The sequence below is a fragment of the Dacryopinax primogenitus genome (assembly GCF_000292625.1).
Source record: "Dacryopinax primogenitus strain DJM-731 SS1 chromosome Unknown DACRYscaffold_8, whole genome shotgun sequence".
Lineage (NCBI taxonomy): Eukaryota > Fungi > Basidiomycota > Dacrymycetes > Dacrymycetales > Dacrymycetaceae > Dacryopinax > Dacryopinax primogenitus.
The window spans coordinates 1,274,063-1,301,606 of NW_024467205.1; the positions used below are offsets into that span (position 1 = coordinate 1,274,063).

Here is a 27,544-nt window from a genome sequence, read left to right on the forward strand (position 1 = left end):
TCGAATTAACACCCTAAAGATCACACACGTCCCAGTTGTGGCTGACGAGGAGGTGCGCTGTCCATGCCAACGTATTGCATTATCTGACTTCCGCGAACAGAGCAAGGAGAAGCAGCAATCAAAGCGACTGTTAGACCTGCACATAGAACACACTGAATTTGTGATGTTCGAAGACGGTCCTACCGCCATCGCACAGCCGTCGCTCAGCTTTGCCTGGTTTTCTCAGTTGTTCCCACCTGAAGATCACAGTCATGAAGCACTCGTATGGCGACTTGGCGAAGCATTATGGGATCACATCCCGAGCTCCTACGTGTCTCATGATGTTGCCGATGCTGTACAGAGCACACTGCAGCGTCACGCGGTATCAGAATGGCTGGAAGGAGCATCTCTCACCAACGTTGAAAGCGAGATGCAAGATCAAATCACCGCGGATAAAGCCATCTTTACACTGATGTCCGGACATCTAATCGAACGAGCATGCAACTGGGCTATGGACGCTAATGATCTACGACTTGCAACTTTACTTGCCCAAGCATCGGGTGCGGATTCAATATTTCGGGGTGCCATGAAAGAACAATTACTGAACTGGAAAGACGAACACGTTGACGCCCAGGTCAGCAGCTACTACCGCAAAATATATTCTCTCTTGACCGGAGAAGTTCTTCGTGTTGAGGGCAACCGCAATATCACCGATCGGGCTTTGTCTACATCTGATGTTCCCATTGCATCCTCATTGGACTGGAAACGAGCTTTCGGCCTCTTCTTTTGGTACGGGTCAAAATTTGAGACTCCTTTTGAGGAGGTGTTCCGCAATTTCGAAGCGGAGGACGGCATGCCACAGCCTCTGCCCTGGTACGAGGAGCAAGAAGCCCTTGCAAGGACGCTGCACAGATGGAGCATATCCTCTTCGGCACCTGTGAAGGATGCATTGTTCGAGATGTTCCGCCTTCGAGCACTACAAGATCCTACTTCTCTTTCCCTCTTGGAAGACGTACTCTCACCGATGGGGTTCACAACCAGCCCATTGGACTATAGGCTCCCCTGGCATATGTGTATGCTCCTGACGCAAGTCAAGCGTGTGGGGACCTTTGAAGATGTCGAAGACGGCCGTTCAGAAGCACTAGACCGTCTGGTATTGAGCTATGCCCTGCAGGTGGAACGACTGGGATTGTGGGAGTATGCAGCGTTGATTTACTTGCATCTGTCCTTGCCAGAAAGGTACGAATCTGTCCTTCTGTCATGAACACCCATATTCACTCTAAGGCAGCCGAGAGAAAGCCATACTAGATTTACTGACACGGAACGCTGCCCTTATTACGGCTGAAGCAGAAGGGTTTCTGGTGGAGAAATTGCAATTACCCGATGCGTGGATTGCAGAAGCAAAGGTGAGAGCTCTTTCGAGGCAGAAACTCAAGACTTATTCAACGCAGGCGGTGCTGGCGCACTACGAATCCCGATCATACGACGAGTACGAATTGCTGCTTAATACCGGCAAACAAATTGAAGCCCACGAAATTGCTGTTCGCTACCTCGCTCCTGAGGCTTTCCTCCGGAAGGACTGGGATCTATTGAGAGGCATTTTCAACGCTTTCGACCCGGCTCACGTACCGAACTGGGCGACCCATGGAGGAAAGGTTCGTGCGCTTTTGATTGGAGTGAGCTGGCCACCGACCGGCTTTAACTAGGCATTCCTCGATTATCTCGATACTTTCTCTTTAGACACACTCATCGTTGCTCGAGTTACCAACGTACAGATGGATGCGGTGGAGAGGACTCGTCTAGAGCGCCTGTGCGAGACTGTGTTGCGTCTCCTGGATCTGCTCCCTTCCGTACTCTCTGATCATACAAACTTGGCTCAAAATGTCTGTCTGAACGAGATGCTCGTTCACCTGTCCCAATACCTCCCCATTCTTCCTACTTTAGGTGTATGTTTGCTCCATTTTTCCTCATATCTCTTGCTGAATCTTCGCTCCAGTTCAAGCGACCGGCTGCTCCATCCGAATGGGTAGAAGAAGCCTCCCAACTGAAGATGTTGCAGCAAGATACCGTACGCTCTTTTGATGCTCTTTTGGCCGCTGTTTCCGCATAGTTTCCTCTATATCGTACTTGGCGTAGTTAGCGGATTTATAGTGTAGCACATGCAATTAATGCAACGATGAATGACTCGGCTAATATGTGCTCGACTCCTCTGTGCAACATTCTGCAGCGATCAGGGTTGCACAACAATACTCATGTTCGGTCTCAATCAGTCAACCCTTTCTTTCAGAGGGAGCGATGAGTAGGACGAGCAAAGAGGAGCATACCAAGGGAGGTTTCTAGCCTTAGATCTGTCTCATTTAACCTTATCAAAAAAGTGTCTAGTTCTCTTAGTGTCTATGCTGCCCTGACTTCTACGACATTCTTGAGATTCGTCCGAGGAATCGCTGCCTCAAAGGGCTTGCCAGCCTTCCGGACCTGCGTAACTTCTTCAATCGCTTTAGCGTATGAGAATAGCTTCGCCTCTGTCCAGGGTAAGCCAACCATGATCTATGTTGTGGTTAGCACAATACGCGCTCCGTATAAAGCAGAACCAACCAGTCCGAACGGGAAATTCGCCGCCCTTCGCAGGGGCAGGACCTTGGTCGGCTCTGTGTCTTCCGGCAAGAATCCGAGTGGGACACAACAGAGGGGGTAGCCCGACATAGCCGCGAGCCAAGTGACGAGTTTCCCCGGGCTCGCATCGCTGGTAAGCTTCAGCTGGCCCGTGCTTGGAGGGTTAAGGAAACGTACCTATCAGAAAATGTGATGACTGCGTCGAGCTTGTTGTCGGCGAAGAGCTTATCGAGGCCTTCCTTCGTCGAATGACGGAGGCAGCGCTCGCGCGCTTCGACGTAGACAGGCTCATCAAGTCCTTTCGTAAGGAGTGCTTTCTCAAAGCTGCAGACTGGATGAGTCATCGGCCGTACGAGGCTGAGTCTACTCACATATCCTGCTTTGCGTTTCTCTCCGGCATCTCCTGCTCCTTATGGTCGATATTGAACTGTATCAGATCTTCCAGAGTCTTGCACCCCGTAGGTACCTCCTCCAGCTCGCCGAGGTAAGCGTTCACATCAACCTTAAACTCGCTTATAAGGACCTGGAACTCGTCCTTCTCCAGCTGTTTGCTCAATTCGTCGTTCCACTCCAGCTCCACCTCAACAAGGTCCACCCCAAGCGCGCGGATCTTCTCCACCGCCTCGTCGAACGTCTTGGAGATATACGGACTGGGGGGCACTTTCTCACCAAATTTGGGGCGATCGGCAGAATCGAGGTCTTCTTTTATGAACGACTCGAGGCTCTGGCGGAACTGGTGCGAGACGCCTATACGCGCGCGCTTGATTGCCCCTAGGTCGAGGGCCGCAGCCAGGTACGCACCGGGCTGCCGGTCTGTCGGGGCTTTGGATGTAGCACTGTCTTTCGGGTCCGGGCCTGCGATGGCATCGAGAATGATGGCGCAGTCGTCTACTGTCGCGCACATCGGTCCCGCACTGTCCTGGCTCGCGGAGATTGGCACTACCCCGGTACGAGAAACAAGCCCGATAGTAGGCTTCATGCCGACGCAGTTGTTCCTCGTCGAAGGGGAGATGATGCTCCCGCTCGTTTCAGAGCCGATTGTGGCGGCAGCGAGGCCGACGGCCATAGCTGCCCCGCTGCCGGAGGAAGAACCGGATGGGTCGCCTTGCGGGTGGAAGGCACAGTAGGTCTGGCCGTTGACGCCCGAAAAACCGGAGGAGTTCTCCCAACTGCGGAAGTAGGCCCATTCCCTGTAATAATCAGGCTCTACTCAGAGCTGGATCTGAGGTGGGGAGATACGGGACGCACGAGAGGTTCGCCCGGCCGAAGATGATCGCTCCTGCCTCCTTCAGTTTCCTGACTACCGTGGAGTCGCTCGCAGTCTTAGCGCCCACCAGGGCAAGACTCCCAGCGGTGCAATCCATCTTCTTGGTAGCTATATTGTCCTTGATAAGTAGGGGGATGCCGAAGAGCGGAGAGCGTGCGGCCGAGGGGGATGAAGCACGTTGGGCATCGCATGATGCTGCGAGGGCGAGGGCGTCGGGATTGAGCGCGATCACTGCGTGGATTACGGGGTCTACTTCTTCTACTCGAGCGGTGTATGCCTTTATCATTATCAGGCATGGTATGGAATGGATGGAATACGACGAACCTTGATGAGATCCACGCTTGTCCAATGTCCAGCGTTCAACCCCTTCTGAAGCTCCAAGATGGAAGTGTTGAGCAGATCCGGGTATTCTATAGCCATACTGTCTAGTTTAGATGACAATCAAGAGCAAACAGGATAAAGAAGATGACGGTCAAGAGAGAGCTGATAATGAGTTGAGAACATGCGCCCTCTGACCGGGTTGGGTTACCCGCCGGGAAGCACTGCAGGATGTCGACAGGGATTCATTCGCCAGCACAGTCAATAGCATAATACCACCTCACATAGTGATAATAAAGTAATGTCCAAGTTGATGAGATAGACGCATACAGCTGAGCAGTTCACCATATGATAAATTGCGTATTTCCTAAAGAAGAGTTTGTAATTGCCGAGAAAGGAAATGGACGGATACAACCAATTTATTTCAGTCAAACGACCCTTACTCCGTCCTCATCGTCCTTTTCCCTCTCCTCACCGTCCAAATGGCCCTCCGCGCCGTCCTCAACAGCAGAAAAGCAGCAGCCTCATCATCAACACCTACACCATCCCTCTTCATCAACCCCACCCTCCTCCCACGTCTGCGTGGCCACCTCGCCTCCACGCCGGTCCCCATCCCCCCAAACGTGAAAATCGCCGTTCTCCCCTCTCCCACCACTCCATCATCCTTCGACGTCCAACGCGAAATAACCGTCACAGGTCCTAATGGCACCCAGTCCTTTGGCCTGTTCGACAACATCTACATCGATATGGCGAGCGATCCCAACGCGGCGAGAGTGACGAGCACCGACGATGGGCGGAAGAAAGAGCAGCGCGCTCGCTGGGGTCTCACGAGGGCCATGATCGCCAATATGGTCAAGGGCGTCACTGAGGGGTTCACGACGAACCTGCGCCTAGTGGGTGTGGGGTACAGGGCTGCGCAGGAGCCGAACGAGAATGGAGGACAGAGACTGAGGATGAAGCTCGGGTTCTCGCATGATGTCGTCGTCGATATCCCCGAGGGGATCACTGCTGAGATCGTCAGGCCGACAGAGATTACGCTCAGGGGCGCGCACAAGGATAGGATAGGCCAGTTCGCGGCGGATATCAAGAAATGGAGGAAGCCAGAGCCGTATAATGGCAAGGTGAGTGTCTGTTGATTTGGTTGGGAGGTAGCTGACGACGTGCAGGGGATATTCATCAACGACGAGACGATCAAGCTTAAGCAGGTCAAGCGGTGATTCGGTAGCAACATACAACATGTATTGCGTGGGTATACATGCAACCCATTAATCCATCTAGTCAAATCTCCTCTTCTTCCTTCCGTCACAAAGTCCAGTCTTAGCTTCCCGAATGCCTTCTCTCGAGCAACAGGATCAACCGCTCCAAATCCCCTCCCTGCTTCTCGACGACCTTTGTCAGCCGTCTTACTTCGGACTGGAGGACTTCCAGATCCGCAGAGTGCTCGTCGAACAGCGCAGTGCCATTCGGCGTCTGGGGCTCGACGACCTGCTCGTTTTCTTCCCCTCTCTGGGTCTGAGCGGTCTGTTCTGCGAGCCTAGCACCGCGACGCTTCATTCCCTCCCACACAGCGCTAAAGTTCCTCCCAAGGACAAAACTCGGCAGCGCGACCACCAGCAGACCAAACATCAACAGGGGAACAGTGAGCAGCCTCCCCATCGCCGACCGGGGTATGAGGTCTCCGTACCCTACTGTTGTGATGGTCGTCATGACGAACCATGCAGAGGCGGGGATAGAGGAGAATTCTGAGATCCCCCCGTCGGCGGAGATGAACTCGGAGATCGCTGGATCCCAAGTGCCGCGTTCTGCAAAGTACCTGCTTAGAGTGAGCGTGCCAGCTTCATGACACAGAGGTAACTCACAAGAGCGTGCTGAACACCACGAGGATCATAGCGACAAAGAAGCTCAGCGCGAGAAGGGCGTCAGCCGATCGCTGTATTGAGATATACATAACCTCAATTGTAAGCAATATAGTGTTTGAATGCGAGAAGGCGCGAAACATCCTCAACAGCCGGAACGTGCGCAAGATTGACCACCGGAAGATGGACGTCGTATCCGCATGCAGGGCGATTTCAATGTAGCTTCAGAACGATGGAGGCCTGGTTTGGTTATTCTACACTTCGTGCGCAGGTGGAGAAGCTTACTATGGGAGGATGGCGAGCAAGTCGATGATCGCCATAAATGCTGTTTGCTGTCAGCTAAGTAGGGAAGAAAGGAATGACGAAAGCGTACATGTCCCCCATCGGAGAAGCATCCCCCAGCTCTCGGAGTGCGCTGCTACTCTCGCAAAGTACTCGGCTGTAAATACGGTCACTAGCCCCGTTTCAAGCCCGAACCAGACGCTCGTAGGCGCGCGCCGAAAGACAGGGAGCGTCTCAAGTACCGTTAGGCACGCGGAGAGGATTATAAGGCTGTTGGAGAGAAAATGTACCAGGAAGGCGGAGGAGGATGTTGAGGGCTGCTCCATGATTTCGTATAGTTGTTTGCGCCATCTGGCAACGTTAGAGTAAGGGAAAGGTGAGGCTGGAGAACTTACGGAGTGAGGATCTCCTCTCCCGTGCTGTGTGCTGAAGTTGCACTCTGGACGCGGCTGAACAACGGCTGGAGCTCGACATCTTCCTGGTCTTGGGTGGTAATTATTATCGGTGGTGGACGGTGATGGAAAACGGGTGTTGGGGAGGATGGCTCGGCTGAGGCAGGGAAAGGGTTGGCTGTGAGAGGGAGGTTGGGTGTTGAGAGCGCTTGAGTGCGCAGGGGATGATGCATCTGTTTGACGCCAGAGTGGCGCCAACGAGGAGGAGGAGGAGGACGACGACGACGATGATAATGATGGAGGTAAGCTGGAGAGTTGGTCGTTGCACGCGCTGTCGTCGTGGACTGCGTTCACGCGCACAGCCGCACCACCGGGCCGATGACAAAATAGTGGGTAGGGTTATTTTGCCGCGTCTGCCGCGCAGGACGGGCTACTCTACCCAGCCGGTCAACACACAATTCTCACTCACTGTTCAATATTGCTTGAAAAGCAGTTTGGTAGACATAACAATAACATTGGCATCCCCTGTTTTTTTGTTATTGTTGTTTCATTAAAATCTTGAAAACTTCACCAAATCAAGCAATCCTGCGAGCTCTGTTGAATCACGTGAGCCGCCCCCCCTGCGCGGCTCACGTGATCGAGTTGCGCGGCGTTTCACCCACTTAGAATGGGATCTCTGCACAGTGAACTCCTGAACAGCGCGGCACCCTCAGTGCGGGATCCTTGCCCTTTTTGTAATGACATCAAAATATCTTGTTACTTTCCAATGTAATAATCAACAATTTACCCACACATCCGGAGTCCCTGTCTGCATCGAAACATTGGACTATATTATTACTTTCCACTCAAATAATCAGCGGCTTATTGATGTCAACACTCGACTTCCGCCCAATTGGGACCCTGACGCGGCCACGCACGGCTCAGCGCGGCAATTCCTCCCAGCCCCAAAATAGTTGTCTGCGCGTCGTCTTGCTCTTACCCAACGACGACGACAAATATTACGTCTTCGTTAACTGTGAGATGGCGCACAAACGTCCAAAGCGGTCTGTAAGAGAACAAGAGCAGAAGCAAAGGTGAGCAGTTTCCTTACAATACTGTTTGGATATGAGCTGATGGGTTAGAGGGTTTGATCATGCACCAAAGACGGCAGAGAAGGATGATGCTCCTAGAGGTGGGTTATCGCATTATTGTTATTTGTTAGTCGTTGATGTGCATAGGCGCTATGAGAGTGTTGAACGCTCAGTCCATCCGAGCGGAATACAAGGAGAAGAAACGAAAGCGAGAGGAAGAGCCCACAGGACAAGAGAAAACAAGCAAGAAACGCAAGACCGAGGCTGTGAGTGTCGTCGTATCGTTGTCAGCTGTTGGAGACTTAAGACAGTAGGAGAAAGAGAAAGAAGAACTGAAACTTAGACCTGGGGAGCGCTTGGAAGACTTCAACAGGTGCACTCCTTTTGATGCTGTTGGAGTGTGCTAAAGACGTGTATAGACGTGTGGACCGAGCATTGAAGCCTCGGATCAAGGCTTCCAAAGCATCTAAAGCGAAAGCAATAATTTCAGAGAAAGAAGCTGCTCCTGAAAGCGCCCCCCCTCCAACAAAAAAAGAGCGCAAAACGGACTTTGATTCTCTGCCCCTTTCCCGAAGGGTTAACGACATTGCTCAAGCGCCGCCGTCACTCACTAGACTGCCTCAGAATGCGGCTAAGAAGGGAGAGGGTAGGGAAGGGAAGGAAGGAGTGTTGTCACTTGCTACTCGGGCTGCGCTGGAGGAGGAACGGGCGAGGGTTGTGGAGCGATACCGGTTGTTGAAGGAGTCAAAAATAAAAGAGAAGGAGATGGGATGATGTGCATGGGTACCAAGACAATTGACACGCCCATTACTACCCCCTTTCCGCATCATGAGGACTTCAGCCAGCGACAGCCCTGCAAGTATCAGCATTGCCATCATACAGCCTTGCTAATGGAGGTGAATGATCGGGTTAGTGGTAGGTGTCAAGCCCATGATCCCTGCTGGTCTCTGGTACACGACATAGGTGGTTGATTCTGCACACAGTCATCTGATAAGATCGTGAAGTTGCAATAAATGCAGTTTATGGATCCTTGAAGTATTTGCCTGTTCGCCTATACAATCCTGTGCAAAAATCAGGCGCTGACCCTATGGAAGGGCCGAGATATTATCAACGCAAGCGGTGCCGTGAAATTCGGGTACCTCGATGCCTCGATGTATACCGATATAACGTTTGTCAGAGCCCGCAAACGTAAGAGGTTAGATAAGAGAGCCTTGTTATCAGTTCTGGATGTTGGTGGAAGTGATGTTGGGCTGTTGAAGCAACATTTTTTATGCGCTGTAAGGTGGTGAGCTGTTCGAGGAAGTGATTATGCGCCAAGTTGAAGGATGCGCTGAATCAGAGATGCGGTGCTTAGAATCAGGGTTATTAGCGCTCTATCTTTGGAGATATCCCGAAATATTCTGTTCATCACACCGCAACACTTTACACAACATTCAACCTGTCTTCAATGCTTCTCCAGAGGACTCACTTCACTCCCCTCACTCGAGGGCGCCAATTGTCATCGTCTCCTGCAGTGACAACAGAGACTTGAACTTGAGCAATGTCTACAATAAACACAACAGTGCCAAGCACATCCACAGGCATATCTTTCCTCCCATCTGATGCTTGGGTGTTCGACTCGGCTGCAACCGATGCTACGTATGGTGGGGGCAAGTTCCTGGTGGGCGACAACCAGAATGGTATGACATCCAGTGACAAGCATGTCATGAAGATCTCACTAGTCACGTTAGGACTGGCCAACTCATTCATTCTCTACACGTTCACTCGTGCGTTTTTCTCATTAGTCTTCCGCCTGCATTGCTCAAAGGTTGACAGAGCCCGCAACTGGATTTGAGTACTGGGCTTGGCAGCGCTCCAACGGTGGTCTCTTCTCCATTTGTTTCGATTGTTCACAGACCTACACCCTCGGTGACCGCATCGACGCCCTCAATACCTCGACAACCGGCACATCACCTCCGATATTATTGTACTCCAAATACGATTTGAGTTATGCAGTACACAATGTGACCATTGCAAACCTGTTTGACCAACGGGCCACGATCGGGAATGCAACGAACGGAGGGTATGGTCAGATGTCGTTGGACTGTTTCATCCTTATTACTCCATCGAGTGAGTTCATTCCCTGTGACGGCGAAATACAATGACCTGGTCGTGTTGCAGCACCGCCCAGTACGTCAAGCTCAACCACGTCAACATCTGCTTCACCCAGTGGCACCCCTTCTGCTGGGGGAGCATTGTCTGGCTCATCCAGCAATGCGGGTCCCATTACAGGTGGTGTGGTAGGAGGGGTAGCTGGACTGGCAATCATCGCTCTTATCCTGTGGCTCTTTGTCTTCCGCAATTGGGATCGCAGAACGAGTGCACGGGATATGAATGGCGGACATGGACCGGTCAACTACGAGCCGAAGGATGTCCCAGATCTTTCTGGAAACCCAGCCGCGCCTTTCATTCTGGGGACGCAACCGCACGTGTATATGCCCAATCAGGCCATGGCTAACCGGCAGGGATACACATATCAGGCTGTATACCAGCCAGCAGGTGCGTCGATTCTCTCCCACGAGATCGTTCATGATCTGACGAGTAGTTGAACAGTCACATTAAGCTCATCAGACCCGTCGACATCCGTCCCAAATGAATACGACGCTCATGCGGCCCAAATCGCCGCCGTTGCAGCAGCATTACCACCGAGGAAGGGAGCACCAAACATGGCTGCTGCCCCAGTCATGCGTTCAGAACAGCCAGTGTCTCCTTCGGTTTATCCCGCAAGCTCCGACGTCAGCGCACCTAGCTCTGGCAATGCGACCATAACCATTTCTCCTCGTAGGGAGCAAGACGCCGGGTTCTTGCAGGGCGACGAACTCGAACCTCCTACACTTCCTCCTGACTACGATGCTGCTACTCTCCGGCGGCGCGCTGGTCAACCGTAGCTGGAAATGACCTGATATTGCACAATATTGTGAATCACGCTCATCTTTTACCCTCTGAGGACTCCTGGTCGATTATACTATATTATTCTTTGGCTCGTGTTGTAACTCCAGTTTCCTTGGCACCACCAAAACATCATTCCCTCACCGTAGGTGCTTTGTGTAGCTCATCGGATGATCTGATTGTGGCAACAGACAGTGTTCCTCACTAGGAAATTCGAGGGATAGGTCAGGATTCTTTAATTCTGCGGGGCGATCTCAGTTGTGAGGCAGTCTCAGATTACAGAGAAAGATGCGGGATGATGAACGACGGGTATGAGATGAGATGACCGGCGTTGAATATTATCAACTGTCGATTGTCATGATTTAATAAATTCTGAATGTGTAATATGGAAGTATTGTGTGCATTGAATGTAAATCAATCACGTACAGTGGCTAGCCATAAAGGGATGAGATATTATCCCCTCACGGTCACTCCGTAAAAGGGAATTTTATCGGCGATCCTCGGAGGTGTGTTGTTCGCTCTGTCGAATGCTGACCTCTTTGGATGATATTAACATTGCATCATTATTGTTGATCGTTATCCTCTTATTCTTATCAGCTCAGTATATATTCCCTTTATTACATTCATCCATCTCTTCATCATCCCTGTAAGGTATCCTCCACTTCTCACAGCGCATACACTCACATCTTACAGCTCACCCATCACCACCACCACTACTCAAACGATGGCAGCACCAAACCCATCATTCATGTCAGGTATGTATCTCTTTCACCCTCAGCTAAGCACACGCTCACACACACCAGCACCCCCCGCAAGCCTTCCTCCTCCTGGGAACAAACAGCTCCGTCTCGCAGACCTCAAGTCATTCGACGGCACCCAGCCCGGAAAGCCTATCTATGTCTCTATCAAAGGTGCTCTCTCCCCTCCTTTCATTTGTACACCTTCTGACATACCCAGGCACCGTATTCGACGTCACTTCCCGCGCAGAATCGTACGGCCCCGCAGGGGCGTACCATATCTTTGCAGGCAAGGACGCTTCCAAGGGCCTTGGGTCTAGCTCGCTCAAGCCTGAGGATGCGGTGTACGACTGGAGCGGGCTGAACGATAAGGACAAGAAGGTCCTCGGGGATTGGTTTAGCTTCTTCCAGAAGGTACGTGATTTCCTTATGCTTCAAATTGCGAGTGGAGGGCTCATGAGTGCAGAGGTATCCTATTGTTGGCTACGTGGCGGACATCCCTGCCAACCTGAGGGTTTGAGCATACGAGACGTGAGACGTGTAATTGTATCCCTCAGAAAAGTAAATTGTTGAAAATGCCATTATACGGATATATGCGTGATGGTACAAATGCGAGGTGGCAAAAGATGTGGTGCGGGTATCGAACAGCCCTCGGAGAGCACAGATCCACTGAAAAGTTACAGAACGAGAGAAATGCATGATGTCGCTGTCGCTGTCGTTGATGCTGATGATGAACACCTACCGGACCTTGTTAAACAGCTCCAGGCTAGGCCCGAGCTCTTCCCCCACAGCCTTGTCCTCTTCCCTCTCTTCCCTCTTCGGGAAGACGTTCCAGAACCGGAGCGTTTCGTCCCCCGCACCTGTGACGATCGTCGTCCCGTCCGGGCTGAGGGCGAGGTACAGCACACGCTGGTTGTGCCCTGTCAGCTGGGTGACGGTCGACATGCTCGGATACCGCCAGATGATGATCTGATTCTGCCCCGGGGCGGTCGAGTACCCGTGAGTGGACACGAGCTCGGGGGTGTTCTTCGACCATACCAGGTTGCACACCTGCGACCCAGTATCCACCTCGCCCAGCATCGTCCCTGCCACCGTATTCCAGAACCGGATCTTCTTGTCCTGTGTCCCGCCGCCACTGGCGAGCACACCTCGAGAATGAGGATTCCAGTCGATGGCTTTGACAGCCGCGGTGTGTTCGTGGAACTTCCACATAGGCTGGTCCATCATCTTCCCGTCCCAGACGAACAGCTTGTTGTCGTTCCCCCCACTAGCGAGCTGGCATCCCGCTAGGCCACCAGAGTCGTCCGACCACTTGAGCCCGCAGATCTCTTGCCGGTGTGTCGTTAGACGCTTGACGATATCGTTCTTTGCGCGCGTGTCCCGGTGATAGATCGTCCGGTCTTTGGAGCCCGACGAGAGCAGATGCCCTGTCCATGCCAGGCAGCCGATCCGGTTGTCGTGCCCGTACATTGTGCGTATCTGTTTCTGCGCCTCGGCATCCCATATCTGGATCGTGCCCATTTGTGTTCCCACAGCGAGAGTGGAGCCCTGGCAGACGATCAGAACAGTCGACAGCAGGAGTTCGACGTACCCGCTGGCACCAGTTCACCGATGTTGCTGAATCCCCGGGAGCGAGCTCAAACAGCCTCTCCGCACCTGTTTCCTGTGTCCATACATACACTGACGTCCCCAGGCCTACACCGAGGATATTCGTACTTGACCAGTCGACCAGGTTCAGGTAGTAGTCGTCGATGAGGTCTGGGGCGTCTAGAACCTTGAACGGCGTCTTGGCCACTTTTCTAACTGTCTTTTGGGGGCTTAACAATAGTCGCTGAGATTCGAACTTTACTGGGCTGATGGAGTATGCTTGGTGCACGGGGTTGGACAGGCCGAGGTCACGGTTCAGACGTGAACGGGAGGGAGATGAGTACTGGAAGATGCGTTTTCGGGAGGGGGTCGAGGGAGTTCCAGCGGGGGTCGTAGATCCTCGAGGGGGAGAAGAGGGGCCGCTTGGGAAAAGCTCTGTGGCGAGAAGCGACTGAAAAGCAAGGTTGGCTTGTTCTATAACAGGTGAGCTGACGGCTGCACATGGGTAGGCCTATGCGTACCTCGATTGCCGTCCGTCGCTGGTGGGTTGGACGACCGTTTTCGCGATCGAGTTGTTGGACTATCTCCTATGAGTTGGAACGCCGTTTGCAGGTTGTCATCTCGGTTTGGGATGAACCTAACAGGTATTAGCACTTCGACTACGGTTCCAAGAACATGAACACACCTATCACCGTAATCCCTCGCCTTCCTCTTCCTTGGGGAGCTTGTCGGTGTCCCACCCGGCACATATGTCCGGTTGGGAGACCCGTACGAGCCCACTGATGACCCAGAAGACGACGATGGCCCCGCTTCTAACAGAGATGCGAAAGGGTTGGCTGATGCAGTAGACGACCCAGAGCGAGGGTTGCCAGTGGGTGACGGCTCGCCGCTGCTGCCGTTCGCTGTGGCCGTCCGTATACGCCTGACAAAGTCCGGGTTGGGCATGGTGGTCGACCAGAGCAAGGCGGGTATGTGAACTATTTGGCCTTGACGCCTGACCAGCGGACGTTGTTTGATAGTTGGTTGTATGCGCCTATATGGCCCTTTCTGCTCCCGTCATCTTCAACATTCGGTCCCTTATCTCGCCGCTATCTCACTTTTTGGCTGCAATCACCCTGCACCCCACACAAAATACATTTTAGCATCATCACCATCAACCCCATTTTATTCTTGCATAACGTTACAATCCCATCATCATATCACACTGATTGTCCCTTCCACTTGTACACTTTCCCACCTTTCATCACAAACTCTATCTTCGAAGGCTCAATGGCCTGAGCAAACTCATTCTCCAAGCTACCGGCAGTCGCAATGATATCCGCAGCAAAACCAGGCTTGAGGCTCCCGAACGGAACCCCGTTGTCACCATGCTTTTCTCCCTCGTTTTGGCTCGCGATGGCGGCGAACATCTTGAGGTTCTTCTCGCAGTCCTCACCGTGAAATTCCATGCCGCGCATCGCCTCCCATGAGACGACCGTAGCGGCATGAAGAACATCTTTCCAGGGCATACCGTGCTGATGCATCAATTGCATCTCCAAGCAGTTCTGCCCATGAGCGAAAACGCCTGTATCGCCACCAACGGCAATCTTTAAGCCTTTCGTCGCCAGCCCCATTCTGAATGTTGCTTGTGCTTTCTTCCACTTCCAGTCGTTGCCTCCGGTACGCATTGTGTAATAAGCTCCCAGGGTTGGTACCCAGATGACACCGTGCTTTGCCATTGCATTAAGTGCTTCCTGGTCGGCCTCGTATCCATGTTCGATGGTGTCCACACCGAGGCGAGAACAAACCTTGATTGATTCGGCGAGGGAAGCGTGTGCGGCAACTCGGACACCGAGCGCATGCGCAGTGTCGATCATCATCTTAATCTCTTCCTCTGCCCACAGTGCGCGGTTGGCGACTGCAACCTTCGGTGCAATCGCCCCCATGCGTGACCGAAAACCGTAATCTTGATGCCGTTAGACACGCGCCCATAGTCTATGGGCACTGTGCTTACCTGCGTAGATCTAAAAAAGAATTAACAATATTTCAATAACGATGATGGACATTCTACCTTGATCCAGTCTGCACCAGCGCCGATCTGCCTTCGAACGGCTTTACGACACTCTTCCAGACCGTCAGCGACGTCCGCACCCAAAGCGCCATCAACGCCGTTCATACTCGGGTTGAGCTCCCCCTTCGGCCCTACAAGAAGAATATTCAGCCTTGCAAAGGAGCCAGACAGGCTCTAAGTCACCGTAGGACCCTGTGGATACAATGGCTCGGGTGACGCAGAAATATCGCGGTCCTGGGATGAGGGAAACTGGAGTCGAGATGCATTTCCTTAGGGCAAGGTCGGCGTCGAGCGCTCCTTCAGTCCCCAAGTCGCTTCACGAAGTTCAGCATCAGTGCGCTTCCAGAACCGTAATGACTGACCGGACAGCAGTGAAGCCGGCCATAAGCGTTGCCTTGGAATGGTTGACAGCCCTCACGGTGCGTTCGGTAATAGTCTGCTTCGTGACTTGGTCGTTCCACGAGATTTCGGAATATGGATGTAAGAACACTGTCAAGGTCGCCTAAGTCCTAATCCAGCCTCGGATCCGAGCAAGCATACGATGTACATGAGCGTCGCCAAACCCTGGAAGTACAGACATCCCACGCAGGTCGATTGAGCCTTCCTTCTTGAGATCCGCAGCAGTGGTGCTTCTGACCTGAGCGATCAAGCCAGACGACTCGTTGACCTCGATCGTTTGGTTCGACACGAATCCCTTGGCATCAGGGGCAAAGATACTTGAGCAAATTAGTAGCATTGTTGTTGAGCAATGATTTTTGAACAGAACTCAGTTGCCTATGTTATGGTTCTCCTGATGGTTCTCTGGAGAGTTGTTTGGATATCTCTGAAATTCCGACTTAACCGGATGCAAAGGTCTTGATACGCGGCCGGTTGGATCCCGAGGGGAACCAGCGATATATATCCAGCACAACTCTCACTTGATGATTACCTTTCCTGGCAGATCTGATGCCCGTATGGTGGATATCCGGGCAAGACTCGAATATCCCCATGACAGGCGGGCGCTGTAACGGCGAATGTAATCCAAGATTATATGAGAATCACTATATGCAGTCGCAAATGGGCTACTTATTGGTCACAGCGGTTTCCAGTCGTTGAAGGTATTGTCGTAATATGATGAAGCACATCGCTGGTGATTCATGGCCGTGGTTGGCGGCAAAAAAGACGTGAGAAGGACCCTGATCGTGAAGTCCGGACATGGACTCTCCTGAGTGGTGAGGCTTGGCACACTTGACGACGAGCAGCCAAACCCCCGATATGTCATTCGATGATACATGGGCTCGCTACCTCAATATTGACACACCAATGGTGAGTGGTATTACACTCGCACCACACACTCTCCATCTCTTTCTGAATACCGTCGCCATCAGCAAATGAAAGCAGAGTTCGAGGTTCGCAACTGCAGAGTGGGGCGCTATGTATCGAGAGCTGATCCTGCCTTGCATAAAGGCGAAGATCAGGTGAGTTCTGTCTCTGTTGATGATGAGCCTTCCCCACCTGCAGTAACTCACTTCTTGGTCAATAAGTCAAAGTCCTTCACTTCGGCAAACCCAGTCGGATTGCCGCAGCGCGGCGCTTGATCGTGTCCTCTTCGGGGGATAACAATATGCATACATCGTTTTCGATAGCTTCCGCGATCCAGGAGCCGTCTGGATGGAACGATTTGAAACGGTGGGAGCATTGACTGTCACCGAGCAATTTGATGCTGTAGATCGCCTTCTTGCCGCTGTAACGGAACGTATAGTTCTCCGGTCGCTCCGAGGACGCGTCCTCACAGAGAACAATGAAGCGGGTACCCTTGGGAGTGAGGCAACCAGCCACCGAGAACGAAGAATATCCGTCCGTATATGCTGCAAGCAAACGCACCGGGCGTACGACACCAAATGAAACTCGGAGCTCCACGGCAGCACCAGGGCGTGCATAAAAGTCTTGCTCGAAGAGCTCTACGTGACTCGCGCCCGTCCACTGTGGCTCCACACCTTCTAAAGTCGGTGGTATCTTCATGGCTTCGCGAATAATAACCCCACCGGCAGCAGCACGCCCGCGAACCCTCTGATTCCAAACTAATGTTAGAGGCATCTGATTAATAGGCACGGGGTGACTCACATATGCGTTAGCATCCGACGCAGCAAATCCTCCAAACTTATCATAGATCCGCCCAGGGATGTCCATCTGTGATGGGAAGGCCCGATCCGGCGGAGAAACCTCACAACGAAGTTCCATCCATAAGCTTGTTTCCTTCTGTCCCACGATGAACGTGGGTGCCGTCCCCGTGGTGAACGGAAGCGTGTGAAGCGTGTCACAGTGACGTAATAGATCAGTGGATGGATTTGTCTGGAGGATATCCCAAGATGGCGAGCATTCGGTGAAGTGTCTGCGCTGATATCCAGTGGTCATTTTCAAGAAAGACGCATCTGACTCCTTCTTATGAACAAGAGTAATGAGCTGGTCTGGTTCCGGTCCAAGACACAAGGCGGTCAGGTATTCATCTTCCGCAAAATGGACCATCGCCCACGATGAAGGCAGACCTGGTCCGATTGAAGGAACTTGACAATATAACAGAAGGACGCTCTGTTGACGAATTGCGAGCACCATGCCAGTCAAAGGATGATGCAGAACAATTGCGTCTTGAGGAATCTCTCCGATTGTATTTTCTGTATTGGGTTGGAGTCGGTGGATATTTGTTCCCTGTTGGGAGGAGGAAGGGATTGTCCTGTTTGCTTTCGCCGAGAGAAGGTCAAGGTCGAAGACTGCGACACCATCCCATTCAGTGTTGAGTAAGAACAAAGAATAGGATGGCGCTACAAAGGCACCATGGACCGTTCCATGCTGTAACCTCTTTAGTAAACGTCCACCTCGAGCTGTTAGGAGCACGAACAAATGTATCAACCGCTAGGTCAACTTGACGGTTATCCTCGAGGTTCTCAACATGGCAACATGGAGTATCGTCTCTCTCTGCGAAGCATGCCCATACCCCTGCTAGGGCGACTGGGATCGAGGACTGGGAGATGGTTCTCACAACCGGCGGTTGTCCGATGGTGAACACAGCATGATATGTGCTCGTGATTGTAGCTGATGCACTTGGCAGAAGACCAGTGACGGTCTTGAATTGCGTGATTTTGCTGACCGTGACAGACACAAGCAACTCCAAGAAATCTCCTGACGTCCAGAGTTGAGGTGTACCGCGCAGGGACAACCATTGAGATGCATCTGTGATAACAGGCAGCGGCGCAGTAAATGGGTGGCCATACTCAGTTGGCTGGAAGATAGGCCTAGTCGGCTGCGCGTCGGAGACATAGACGGCGTATATGGTTCCAGATAGACTGATTGCCACAGTTCAGCGTCCGGAAATCGAAAATCAGCTAAGCGTGTCCTGGAGACCAAGCAATCGCGGTTCTTGTGCGGATGAAAACGAATAGACTTTTGAAGGGCGGTCACTAGATGGCAAAGTTGGGGTCGACCCGAACTGAACACCGGCGGGAAACAGCTGCCCAGCCGCCGCCTCGCTGCCCAGCTGATCAGCGGATAGGATCCATTGCTGGGTATGCATTGTTCCAGAATCAATATGGGCTGTAGAAGATTGCGTTGGAGTGCCGAAAGTTGGTACAATCTCCAATGGAGAGATGTGGTGGTAGCGAGTCACAATGGTTTGGTGTTCATGACAAGCCCCCCCAGTTCAACTTGAAGAGGCGCTAGGGTCCGTTCTCTAATTAGTCAGTCGTCGTTATGACGCGTGTGCCAGAGACTCAATTCTGGACCCGCACTTCTCTTTTTCGAACTCTCAACGCAGACAGCCTGTCCTCTCTCTCCTTTTACTGGTATATCTTGGTAACAACACTAAAAACAACTGCTGCTTGCTTAAACAATGGTTCTATCCGATGAGGCGGAAGAACCTCTTGTCCTTCCCACTACCTCCTACCCACCGAGCTCGCCTCGATCAAAACGACGTCCCACCACCAACTGGTTCACAACATCTCGCCGACGAATCGTCATTTACATCGGGGGAGCTGCACTCGTCATCTTCATTCTACATCAAGCATTCGGTCGACGATGGACGACAAGTGATCCTGCCTGGGGAATGCCCCCTGGTCCCGAGTCCGCTTATGGCGGACCAGTTGTCGCAGGCAACCAGGCCAACCCAACAGATGATTGTCGACCAGCACTTGGATACCCAACAATACAGGAGGTAACGGAAACGTGGCCATTGGACCGCCTGCAACACATGGTGGACGAGACCAAAGGATACTATGCAAGAGATTATAGTTTGTGGCTGGGTTGGAACAACGTGCGTTCATGGTTCATCTACTCATTCGCAGCGCTTATGTTCAACTCACCAGATCCGGTACATTATCGAAGCCGGACTTCTGCAGGCCGGCCTCCTGAATCGTACCCTTATCGTACCCTCTTTCGTTTATGCACGGCAGTGCGAATTTGGCCTAGATGTATGCGCGGCTTTCGTAGAGATGGTCAATCGTGGAGACGCCATTGGCTGGGATGAATGGAGGCAGTGGCCCATAGAGAAGCAGATGGGATGGAAAATCCCTATTGGAGTGCGTTCAAGTGCTTTCTAGACGTTCAGAACGTTAACCAGGAGTGACCCGGCAGATGATGATTGACCTGAACCATCTGCGCGAGACGCACGCCGTGGTGACGATGGCTGAATATCTCAGGCTGCGTGGTCTGTCACCTGACCTTGAGAAAGGAAACGGTCAGTGGAGCGATGACACCTACAAACTGCATTCGCGAGCCATTCCCAATAATCGGTGGGATCCTTCTGGAGTGGTTCGTGTCGAGCAGCAGCGCTCACCATTTGTGCTCGACGAGTCGAACCCCGACTCGCTCGCCGCATTTGAAGCGCGTGATAGAGTTAAGGAGAAGATCGAAGAGATGATGCAGGGTCATTCGCAGAATGTCCTTGATTGGGAATTTGTCCAGCAGGCGATTCGGTCTTTCGGTCTGGACGACGATGATATAAAGATAGAGCTCTTTTTGCGCGCGGGTGGATTCGAAGTCTTGCACACTTACCAGGGAGCGTAAGTGTTTCTCTTTTTTGTAGCTTCTACTCGGATGCTTACTCGTGGTCCGAGTCGAGGGTTTGACCTGATCAAGAGCGTCGTCACACCAATCAAGCAAGTTGCGCGTATGTCTGAAGTACATGGAATCATTGATGACTTCGGTTCGTGGACCGACGAGGTTGTTCACCTGGAGGGCGAAGTGCATCTGTATCGCAAACCGGTTTGTCCCCTGTGCAATGCTTTCGCTCATGAACTGACTTGCTTTACAGGGCAACTTGCGCTTCACAAGTGTCGCCAACTTGCAATTTTTCACTCGAACAGTACTATACAATCTTCGCTCATTACCAGAGGTTTCTGCATTGGCAGATCGCGTTGACCAGCGCATGAAAGAGAGAACTGATGGTCGTATGTGGAGTGCCGCTCATGTTCGTCGCGGAGACTGTAGGTTACCATCAGTCGTCCCACCACATAAACTGACATCTGTTGCAGTTGTTACCTACGGGTGGACCGAAAACAGCCTGGAGAAACATATCGAAATCGTCAAGAAGAAACTGAGCCGAGCACCTTCCGTCTGGAATGACATACGCAACGGCCAGCAAGCTCATACGTTCGATATACCAGACGCCCATCTGAATCCTGCCATGTTTGAAGGGCAAATTCCCCAAAATGACGACCCGTCAGTGTATGTTCGTGCCACCCCTCGCTGCTTCTGATTGTTGGAACAGATTCTACATTGCGACCGACGAGCGGGACCCCGCTGCACTGGACTACATTCGCTCACAGGGAGGTGTGCTGATTATGGATTTGCTGAAACCCGAGGACCGCAACATCGTAGGCTGGCCCTTACTGATCACCGACATCCTCGCACTTGCGGAGCAACATGTCATGGCTCGTGCTGCCTTTTTTAACGGCTATGCGGCGAGTTCAGTAGCGGGTGGCGTGTTGAATCTGCGCGCAGTTAATGGATGGGACCCTCGGACGACGAACGTGGAGTAAAATATGAAACGGAGCGGCTCGATACATTTGCCTATTGATATCCTGTGCCCTTTCCACCACAGTGTAACTATACAATGCCCGCCATATATGTGCAATTCGTACGGCGGGACAGCTTGAGGGTGAGGCCATGAACACATGAGATCATGAGCTGAACAAGGTGGCCGTTCATGTCACCCGTGGTGTGACCAAGGCTCTGAAAGATGAGCGCTGATCCTCTAAAAATGCGCGCCAAGCGATGGAAGAGCCGAGATTATTAGCGCAAAACGAACCCGTTAGTTCGGCCTTCTCACCGGGCGGTGCCGTGCGGAAAGGGTGACTAAAGGTAGCGAGGGCGGGTGGAGATCTCGTGTTTGTGAGACCCCGGAAATGTAAGAGGTTGAGAGAGCATGGCATGACTGTACTGGATGGTGGTTTAACTGCTGTTGCTGGGGTGTCGTTATCACAACCGTGTCGATGCGCTGCGGGGTGGTGAGCTGTTCAAGGAGATGAAGGAGGAGAATGATATATGGCCAGACACCGAGCGAGAGGAAGCGCTGCAACAGGGGTGTCAGAAGTCCATCTTTTCGGACATTCCAATACATTCCGTTGAGATCGGTCCAAACCCCTGCTTTCCACATCAATCTTTAATTTAATCCGTTTTCAATGCGTACAGAGAAGGTCCTCCCTTCGTTCCCTCCATTTGACAACCCGCCCCAGGGCGCCCCCACTCGTCATTGTCTCCTCCAACGACCACTGGGATATCCGGATATCCTGAACAATGTCTACAATCAACACCACAGTGCCAAGCTCATCTACAGGCACATCTTTTCAACCAACTGATGCTTGGGTTCCGGTTGCTGCAAATGGAGCCACGAGCGGCGAGGGCGAGTTCCTGGTGGGCGACACCGTGAATGGTATGCACATACTGTAACAAGTATGTCGTAAGGTCTTACCGGGGATATTAGGAAGGGCCAACGCGTTCATAACCTACACGTTCACCCGTACGTTTCGCCCTCCTAGAGTCCTCACATCTTGCTCAAAGGTTAACAGAGCCCGCAACTGGATTTGAGTACTGGGCTTGGCAGCGTTCCGACGGTGGCCTCTTCTCCATTTGCTTCGATTGTCCACAGACGTACACCCTCGGTGACCGCATCGACGCCCTCAATACCTCGACACAGGGCACAGAGCCTCCGAGGTTACTGTATTCGAAATATGATCTGAGCTACGCAGTGCACAATCTCACCATTGCAAATCTGTTTGACCAGCGGGCTACGATCGACAATGCAACGAATGGAGGGTATGGTCAGATGACGTTGGACCGTTTCGTCCTTATTACGCCATCGAGTGAGCTAATTTCTGGTGATCACACGGATACCATGGTCTGATAGAGTTGCAGCACCGCCCAATACGTCAGGGGCAGGCACGTCAACATCGACTTCACCCAGCGGATCCCCTTCCTCTGGAGCCGCAGGCGGCGGAGGATCATCGTCCGGCTCATCCAGCAATGCGGGTCCCATTGCAGGTGGCGTGGTGGGAGGGGTAGCTGGTCTGGCAATTATCGCTCTCATCCTTTGGTTCTTCTTCTTCCGCAATCGGGATCGGAGAATGAGCGTATTGGATATGAATCCCGAACATGGACCGGTTAACTACGAGCCGAAGGATGTCCCAGATCTTTCTGGAAACCCAGCTGCGCCTTTCATTCTGGGGACGCAACCGCAAGTATATGCGCCCAATCAGGCCATGGTTAACCAGGGATCCACAGATCAGGCCGTATACCAACCAGCAGGTACGTTGATTCCCTCCCACGAGATCCTTCATGATCTAACGAGTGGTCACAAACAGCCACATCAAGCTCATCTGGCCCCTCAACCTCATCAGGTCCCTCGACATCCGCCCCAAGTGAATACGGTGCACATGCGGTGCACATGGCAGCCGTTGCAGGAGCACCACCGAGGAAGGGAGCACCAAACATGGCTGCTGCCCCAGTCACGCGTTCAGAGCAACCAGTGTCTCCATCGGTTTACCCCGCAAGCTCCGAAGTCAGCGCACCGAGCTCTGGCTATGCGACCATGGCCCTTTCTCCTCGTAGGGAGCGAGACGCCGGGTTCTTGCAGGGCGACGAACTCGAACCTGCCACACTTCCTCCTGACTACGATGCTGCCACTGCACGACGACGGACTGATTAATCGTAGCTGGAAATGACCTGATCAGTACTGCACGTTATTGTAAATCATCCCTTTTCAGGATTCTCGAACGATCATTCAATTTTACCCTTTTGGTTCGTGTTGTAACCCAGCGTCCTTCGCATCAATAAGACATTATTATGTACAAGTCCTTTATCAGTCAGGATTACATTGTTGTCTGTACATTATTCTATATCGCCGGCGGATGATGCAGCGACAGTTGGCTGGACAACAAACTCGGGGGCCCGGTGGGGATATGGCGGCCCTTTCCAGGCACGCCTAACCCGACGGAGAAACTTGGTTCGGGCAGAAGAGGCTGCGGGTTGAAAGGTTGGTGGAGAGCCGAGGCACAGTTAGGAACCATAGAATAACAAAATTAGGTAGTGGCGGTGATGCCCGACTCTGTTACCTAACGATACGGAAACACTTCCCCCTGACCATTCAACCAAATACTCATTTGTTTCGGCCATTTTCCACCACATATATACGTGATGGTGGAGCTTTTCTTATTCTTCTTCCTCTTCTCGGCTCTGGAGTCGACTACATACCTGTGCTAGGTTTGAGCGTGACCAGCATCTCGACATGTCTGACCAGACTCTGAACACAACTATACCCAGTTTCGATCCCACCGTCTCCTATCAGCCCAGCGGGACGTGGTCACCTGTCGGCATCTTGAACGGGTCAACTGGAGGTCGGGCGATGTTCGATCAGGGTTCCCTGCCGGGTTACATTACCTACACATTTCCTCGTAAGTTGTGCTTCAAATACAGCATGGATTGGGTTCTAAAGAACATGTGCAGAACCAGCGACTGGATTCGAATACTGGGGTTTTCAGCGTTCTGATCACTGGCTAATGTCCATATGTTTCGATTGCCCTCCCGGCGATACAGGAGGTGATCAAGTGGGGACTGGTCTCAATATCACGACCAATGGCTCTGAGCCGCCGCGTCTGTTGTACAGCGTCTACAACTTGACCTACGCCATTCACAATGTGAGCTGCACAAATCTGTTTGACCCGCGCACGAGTATCAAGTTTCCCACCCCTTCTTATGGGCAAATGAACTTGGATCATTTCGTCCTTGTCAGCCCTACTAGTGAGTGAAACCGCTGCTTATAAGTCTGTTTCTTTGACCTTGAGTTTTCCAAGCACCACCAACATCCACGAGCACGAGCTCGACCCAACCAGACGGCACTGCAACGGCCGGAGCAGGCGGGTCCTCGTCTTCCGGCAGTCATGTGGGTCCTATTGTGGGCGGTGTTCTGGGAGGGATCGCGGGCCTCGTGATCCTGTTCTTACTGTTCTTCTTTTTCTGGTGGAGAAAGGGAAACAATAGAGGGTCCGGATTGTCTCAAGATATGAACGGCGGATTTGAGCTCAAGTACGAGCCACCACCTGGAGATGGGATCAGGCCCTCTATCGTCGTCTCTCCACAGCAACAGCCGATCCTGGAAACATCGCCGATAATGTCTCTCACGCCGTCAACAGTACTACCTACAATATCGCCCATGATTATGCCTTTCGTGTCGCCCATGATGGTGGGGATGCAAGGTAACACATCTCCCAAGAGTGAGGGGTTCTTACTCTAATTTTTGTGCAGACGCTGGGAGTTTTTTGGGACCATCTGTATCAAGCGGACCAAGTGAAATTGGAGGCGATCGTCCCCTCCCCGCGCGTGCTGGGACAGCAACAACAGCATCCACAACCATTCGGCCGCGAAAGATCACCAGCGAATTAACAGGAAGCGCTGTAACTAGGTCGGGAGAAACAGTTACTCCGTCCGTCTATCCAGCGAGCCCTGATGCCAATGGACCTCCCATTTCCCACCGCATACCACGTCGTAGAGATCAGGATGCTGGATTCCTCCAAGGAGATGAGCTTGCGGAGGACATTTTACCCCCTGACTACAGTGCGGCTACGGGTACGTCTAGACCACGGAACGATTAGGATCGGACGTCCTGCGGAAATTTAATTTATTGTGTATGTATAGATAACCAAGTGAATATGTGAGGCATTGTGCGATCAGCTGTGCAGACCGACGAGGTAGCATGCGGTGTGGCCGGCAACCAGAAGGGTCCCAAATAATGATTTACATTCAGCATTTGCCATTGATTTCAAAACATTGCCCCCGACGGAGGGCCTCTCCTCACAGGGGAAGTGAATCGCACCACGACTGCAGTTAAAACACCACAAAAACTCATCCCCATGATGTTACGAGGCTCGTCAGGCTTTCTTATACCCACCCCACCAATTCCTTGACCCGGGCCTGGCTGGTCCTCAGTCAGGCAGTACCTGTACTCATGGCTTCAACACTGAACCTCACTGTCCCAAGTTCCGATTCAACCATTTCCTACACGCCTACTGCAGCCTGGGGCAGCTACGGCGCAAAGGGGGCGATAAACAACAGGGCCGAATTCAACAATTTCACACAAGGATGGATCTCTTACACCTTCAGTCGTGCGTATCCAATGGCCTTGTATCCCTCTCTGCCAAACTAATGGATTCACTTAGGACCTGCAACAGGATTTGAATACTGGGGGCTCCAGCGTTCGGATTGGGGGCTTTTCTCCATCTGCTTCGATTGTCCATTCCAAGGGACCAGCGGCACTCAGATCGACGCCGTCAACACATCTACAGACGGCTCCGAACCTCCACGCCTGCTGTATGCATCGTACGACTTAACGTATGTTATTCACAACGTCAGCATTGCCAATCTATTCGATACACGGATTTCGGCGAAGGACGGTAGAGCAAGTTACGGTGAAATGACCTTGGATCGTTTTGTGCTGGTCTCTCCGACTAGTGAGCTCAAGTTGGTTTTCGTCTGCGCCCTTCTGATCATCCCTTCCCAGCACCACCATCGAGCAACGGATCGAGTCCTACATCGGGCAACGGTACATCGAGCAACGGTACATCGGGCAATGGTACACCGAGCAACGGTACATCGGGCAATGGTACATCGAGCAACGGTACATCGAACAACAATACATCGAATAACGGCACCTCGAGCAACGGTACATCGGGCGACGGTACATCGAGCAATGGTACATCGGGTAACGGTACATCGAGCAACGGATCCAGTGCTACCGATGGCAATGTGTCATCCAAGAGCAACGCTGGTCCTATTGCGGGTGGCGTCGTAGCCGGGCTTGTCGTTCTTGCCATCATCCTGTTCCTGCTTTGGTTCTTCCTCTGGAGGAAGCGGAAAGCTACGGGCATAACCGCAGACATGAGCGAGGTAGAGAACTCGTACGAGCCGAAGTTCGAGCCAACGAACGGCGCGGAGATGCAAGGGGATCCCATCCCAGCTTTCTCAGTGAGCTCTCCACAACAACAACCGGTACAGGAGACCTCCCCGCTGCCTGGTATACCGATGAGGGATCCGATGTCTTCGATGTATAATTCGCTTCATTCGACCATGGCTACCAATACGCCGACTTCCATGCCTATGACAGGTGAGTACAAGGGGATCGTCAGTCATGGTCCAAGATTGACTTGTCACAGTCATAAGCTCTCCCCTAGCAGGCGGATCCAGCGATTACGGTGGATCGCCTCTTCGCAGGGAGACGGGCTCCACAGTCACTGCAGCGCAGTCATCTAAGGTTGCTAGGGAGTTATCGGGTGCTGCTGTCGTTCGTTCCGACGATCAGTTAACGATTAGCACGTCCGCTGGTGCAGATCATAGCGGGCATACAGTCACCCGCACCGCCCAGCTCAGAGAGCAGGATGCTGGGTTCCTACAGGGCGATGAGCTGTCCGAAATTTTACCCCCGGACTACCATGTTGCAGTGGAGCAGAGAGCCAACAGGAACAGGGCGGTTCGGAATCCATAGGCCGATTGGAATCAATTTTGCGGTTGTATATTCATCGTAGCCAAAGCACGTCTTTGCACTTCGTATATTCAATGGACATCTTTAGACTTTCGTATATAGGTGACATCCCGCACCCCCAAAATACCTAGATATCTAAAATGGAAGCAATTTAAGGGGGTCGAAATCACACGGTTGGCTGACCCCTCTCTCCCGCAGGATGCACACCAACTGGTCACAGAGTCCTAAAATCTATGATGATCACGTGCAGGAACGGTGCCTTGTGCTTCCCTCCACGCAGGCAAGCAATCTGCGACGCGTTTTAGGTATCTGCGAGGGGCAGATGCTAAGGGATGTCATCTGTCCCACGAGTATTACCGTTTTGGTCGATCTTGATGAATGTTGCTGCAGTGCAATTGAACGAGCGCTGCAGTGCGAGGAATGTGTAAACTGTATGGAACGTGGCCGAGCCGCTTATTCCCTGGCCG

At 52.3% G+C, this 27,544-nt stretch overlaps 14 protein-coding genes across 14 annotated transcripts; 9 read left to right on the forward strand and 5 right to left on the reverse strand.

The window, feature by feature from the left end:
- Positions 1 to 490: 490 nt before the first annotated feature.
- Positions 491 to 826, forward strand: DACRYDRAFT_29637 (uncharacterized protein; the record flags this gene model as incomplete). Its single annotated transcript, XM_040774320.1, has 1 exon — positions 491 to 826. A coding segment is annotated over one exon (336 nt), but the record flags the coding sequence as incomplete, so codon positions are not given.
- A 1,547-nt stretch (positions 827 to 2,373) lies between these two features.
- On the reverse strand, positions 2,374 to 4,279 carry DACRYDRAFT_107409 (amidase signature enzyme; the record flags this gene model as incomplete). Its single annotated transcript, XM_040768460.1, has 6 exons — positions 2,374 to 2,526; positions 2,575 to 2,722; positions 2,770 to 2,916; positions 2,964 to 3,782; positions 3,841 to 4,136; positions 4,184 to 4,279. The coding sequence occupies 6 exons, from the start codon at positions 4,277 to 4,279 to the stop codon at positions 2,374 to 2,376; spliced, it is 1,659 nt and encodes a 552-aa protein (XP_040629386.1).
- A 644-nt stretch (positions 4,280 to 4,923) lies between these two features.
- DACRYDRAFT_51879 (ribosomal protein L6) lies at positions 4,924 to 5,394 on the forward strand (the record flags this gene model as incomplete). The annotated part of the gene is made up of 2 exons (XM_040775066.1): positions 4,924 to 5,298; positions 5,344 to 5,394. 2 exons carry the CDS (start codon positions 4,924 to 4,926, stop codon positions 5,392 to 5,394), a joined length of 426 nt encoding a protein of 141 aa, XP_040629387.1.
- A 60-nt stretch (positions 5,395 to 5,454) lies between these two features.
- On the reverse strand, positions 5,455 to 6,683 carry DACRYDRAFT_66623 (voltage-gated potassium channel). Its single transcript, XM_040775824.1, has 4 exons — positions 6,407 to 6,683; positions 6,319 to 6,358; positions 6,037 to 6,255; positions 5,455 to 5,990 (listed from the first exon to the last, which is right to left on the reverse strand). The coding sequence occupies exons 1-4, from the start codon at positions 6,639 to 6,641 to the stop codon at positions 5,495 to 5,497; spliced, it is 990 nt and encodes a 329-aa protein (XP_040629388.1). The 5' UTR covers positions 6,642 to 6,683; the 3' UTR covers positions 5,455 to 5,494.
- Positions 6,684 to 7,727: 1,044 nt separating this feature from the next.
- DACRYDRAFT_107412 (uncharacterized protein) lies at positions 7,728 to 8,551 on the forward strand (the record flags this gene model as incomplete). The annotated part of the gene is made up of 5 exons (XM_040768461.1): positions 7,728 to 7,780; positions 7,829 to 7,878; positions 7,925 to 8,043; positions 8,092 to 8,150; positions 8,197 to 8,551. 5 exons carry the CDS (start codon positions 7,728 to 7,730, stop codon positions 8,549 to 8,551), a joined length of 636 nt encoding a protein of 211 aa, XP_040629389.1.
- Positions 8,552 to 9,888: 1,337 nt separating this feature from the next.
- Positions 9,889 to 10,791, forward strand: DACRYDRAFT_22118 (uncharacterized protein). Its single transcript, XM_040772683.1, has 2 exons — positions 9,889 to 10,315; positions 10,370 to 10,791. Exons 1-2 carry the CDS (start codon positions 10,147 to 10,149, stop codon positions 10,702 to 10,704), a joined length of 504 nt encoding a protein of 167 aa, XP_040629390.1. The 5' UTR covers positions 9,889 to 10,146; the 3' UTR covers positions 10,705 to 10,791.
- A 626-nt stretch (positions 10,792 to 11,417) lies between these two features.
- On the forward strand, positions 11,418 to 12,022 carry DACRYDRAFT_22119 (progesterone binding protein). Its single transcript, XM_040772684.1, has 4 exons — positions 11,418 to 11,460; positions 11,509 to 11,616; positions 11,663 to 11,856; positions 11,909 to 12,022. The coding sequence occupies exons 1-4, from the start codon at positions 11,430 to 11,432 to the stop codon at positions 11,960 to 11,962; spliced, it is 387 nt and encodes a 128-aa protein (XP_040629391.1). The 5' UTR covers positions 11,418 to 11,429; the 3' UTR covers positions 11,963 to 12,022.
- Positions 12,023 to 12,028: 6 nt separating this feature from the next.
- Positions 12,029 to 14,051, reverse strand: DACRYDRAFT_79319 (WD40 repeat-like protein). Its single transcript, XM_040776393.1, has 4 exons — positions 13,715 to 14,051; positions 13,551 to 13,666; positions 13,034 to 13,503; positions 12,029 to 12,990 (listed from the first exon to the last, which is right to left on the reverse strand). The coding sequence occupies exons 1-4, from the start codon at positions 13,972 to 13,974 to the stop codon at positions 12,181 to 12,183; spliced, it is 1,656 nt and encodes a 551-aa protein (XP_040629392.1). The 5' UTR covers positions 13,975 to 14,051; the 3' UTR covers positions 12,029 to 12,180.
- Positions 14,052 to 14,228: 177 nt separating this feature from the next.
- On the reverse strand, positions 14,229 to 15,815 carry DACRYDRAFT_107416 (uncharacterized protein; the record flags this gene model as incomplete). Its single annotated transcript, XM_040768462.1, has 6 exons — positions 14,229 to 14,974; positions 15,023 to 15,032; positions 15,080 to 15,210; positions 15,263 to 15,393; positions 15,442 to 15,568; positions 15,620 to 15,815. The coding sequence occupies 6 exons, from the start codon at positions 15,813 to 15,815 to the stop codon at positions 14,229 to 14,231; spliced, it is 1,341 nt and encodes a 446-aa protein (XP_040629393.1).
- Positions 15,816 to 16,612: 797 nt separating this feature from the next.
- DACRYDRAFT_107417 (uncharacterized protein) lies at positions 16,613 to 17,584 on the reverse strand (the record flags this gene model as incomplete). The annotated part of the gene is made up of 2 exons (XM_040768463.1): positions 16,613 to 17,128; positions 17,183 to 17,584. 2 exons carry the CDS (start codon positions 17,582 to 17,584, stop codon positions 16,613 to 16,615), a joined length of 918 nt encoding a protein of 305 aa, XP_040629394.1.
- Positions 17,585 to 18,862: 1,278 nt separating this feature from the next.
- DACRYDRAFT_22122 (uncharacterized protein) lies at positions 18,863 to 21,166 on the forward strand. The gene is made up of 7 exons (XM_040772685.1): positions 18,863 to 19,361; positions 19,414 to 19,626; positions 19,682 to 20,109; positions 20,164 to 20,311; positions 20,361 to 20,532; positions 20,581 to 20,767; positions 20,817 to 21,166. The coding sequence occupies exons 1-7, from the start codon at positions 18,942 to 18,944 to the stop codon at positions 21,085 to 21,087; spliced, it is 1,839 nt and encodes a 612-aa protein (XP_040629395.1). The 5' UTR covers positions 18,863 to 18,941; the 3' UTR covers positions 21,088 to 21,166.
- Positions 21,167 to 21,793: 627 nt separating this feature from the next.
- On the forward strand, positions 21,794 to 23,381 carry DACRYDRAFT_22123 (uncharacterized protein). The gene is made up of 5 exons (XM_040772686.1): positions 21,794 to 21,980; positions 22,032 to 22,067; positions 22,117 to 22,410; positions 22,463 to 22,852; positions 22,909 to 23,381. Exons 1-5 carry the CDS (start codon positions 21,845 to 21,847, stop codon positions 23,250 to 23,252), a joined length of 1,200 nt encoding a protein of 399 aa, XP_040629396.1. The 5' UTR covers positions 21,794 to 21,844; the 3' UTR covers positions 23,253 to 23,381.
- Positions 23,382 to 23,754: 373 nt separating this feature from the next.
- Positions 23,755 to 25,194, forward strand: DACRYDRAFT_116178 (uncharacterized protein; the record flags this gene model as incomplete). The annotated part of the gene is made up of 4 exons (XM_040770148.1): positions 23,755 to 23,997; positions 24,050 to 24,343; positions 24,397 to 24,798; positions 24,848 to 25,194. Exons 1-4 carry the CDS (start codon positions 23,832 to 23,834, stop codon positions 25,192 to 25,194), a joined length of 1,209 nt encoding a protein of 402 aa, XP_040629397.1. The 5' UTR covers positions 23,755 to 23,831.
- A 1,399-nt stretch (positions 25,195 to 26,593) lies between these two features.
- DACRYDRAFT_22125 (uncharacterized protein) lies at positions 26,594 to 27,129 on the forward strand. Its single transcript, XM_040772687.1, has 2 exons — positions 26,594 to 26,702; positions 26,752 to 27,129. The coding sequence occupies exons 1-2, from the start codon at positions 26,666 to 26,668 to the stop codon at positions 27,078 to 27,080; spliced, it is 366 nt and encodes a 121-aa protein (XP_040629398.1). The 5' UTR covers positions 26,594 to 26,665; the 3' UTR covers positions 27,081 to 27,129.
- Positions 27,130 to 27,544: the final 415 nt, after the last annotated feature.

Bases quoted from the DNA above. Each gene is read 5' to 3' on its own strand.
- DACRYDRAFT_66623 (XM_040775824.1), bottom strand. From the start codon at position 6,641: ATGGAGCAGCCCTCAACATCCTCCTCCGCCTTCCTGGTACATTTTCTC. The intron at 6,256-6,318 runs GTAAGCTTCTCC...ATCGTTCTGAAG, and splicing joins TTGCTCGCCATCCTCCCATA to CTACATTGAAATCGCCCTGC. The intron at 5,991-6,036 runs GTGAGTTACCTC...CACTCTAAGCAG, and splicing joins GTGGTGTTCAGCACGCTCTT to GTACTTTGCAGAACGCGGCA.
- DACRYDRAFT_22118 (XM_040772683.1), top strand. From the start codon at position 10,147: ATGAATGGCGGACATGGACCGGTCAACTACGAGCCGAAGGATGTCCCA. The intron at 10,316-10,369 runs GTGCGTCGATTC...GTAGTTGAACAG, and splicing joins GGCTGTATACCAGCCAGCAG to TCACATTAAGCTCATCAGAC.
- DACRYDRAFT_22119 (XM_040772684.1), top strand. From the start codon at position 11,430: ATGGCAGCACCAAACCCATCATTCATGTCAG. The intron at 11,617-11,662 runs GTGCTCTCTCCC...TGACATACCCAG, and splicing joins TATCTATGTCTCTATCAAAG to GCACCGTATTCGACGTCACT. The intron at 11,857-11,908 runs GTACGTGATTTC...TCATGAGTGCAG, and splicing joins GGTTTAGCTTCTTCCAGAAG to AGGTATCCTATTGTTGGCTA.
- DACRYDRAFT_79319 (XM_040776393.1), bottom strand. From the start codon at position 13,974: ATGCCCAACCCGGACTTTGTCAGGCGTATACGGACGGCCACAGCGAAC. The intron at 13,667-13,714 runs GTGTGTTCATGT...AATACCTGTTAG, and splicing joins GCGAGGGATTACGGTGATAG to GTTCATCCCAAACCGAGATG. The intron at 12,991-13,033 runs GTACGTCGAACT...ATCGTCTGCCAG, and splicing joins CGGTGAACTGGTGCCAGCGG to GGCTCCACTCTCGCTGTGGG.
- DACRYDRAFT_22122 (XM_040772685.1), top strand. From the start codon at position 18,942: ATGGTTCTATCCGATGAGGCGGAAGAACCTCTTGTCCTTCCCACTACC. The intron at 19,362-19,413 runs GTGCGTTCATGG...TCAACTCACCAG, and splicing joins TGTGGCTGGGTTGGAACAAC to ATCCGGTACATTATCGAAGC. The intron at 20,312-20,360 runs GTTTGTCCCCTG...CTTGCTTTACAG, and splicing joins TGCATCTGTATCGCAAACCG to GGCAACTTGCGCTTCACAAG.
- DACRYDRAFT_22123 (XM_040772686.1), top strand. From the start codon at position 21,845: ATGTCTACAATCAACACCACAGTGCCAAGCTCATCTACAGGCACATCT. The intron at 22,068-22,116 runs GTACGTTTCGCC...AAAGGTTAACAG, and splicing joins CATAACCTACACGTTCACCC to AGCCCGCAACTGGATTTGAG. The intron at 22,411-22,462 runs GTGAGCTAATTT...ATAGAGTTGCAG, and splicing joins CGTCCTTATTACGCCATCGA to CACCGCCCAATACGTCAGGG.
- DACRYDRAFT_22125 (XM_040772687.1), top strand. From the start codon at position 26,666: ATGGCTACCAATACGCCGACTTCCATGCCTATGACAG. The intron at 26,703-26,751 runs GTGAGTACAAGG...GACTTGTCACAG, and splicing joins GACTTCCATGCCTATGACAG to TCATAAGCTCTCCCCTAGCA.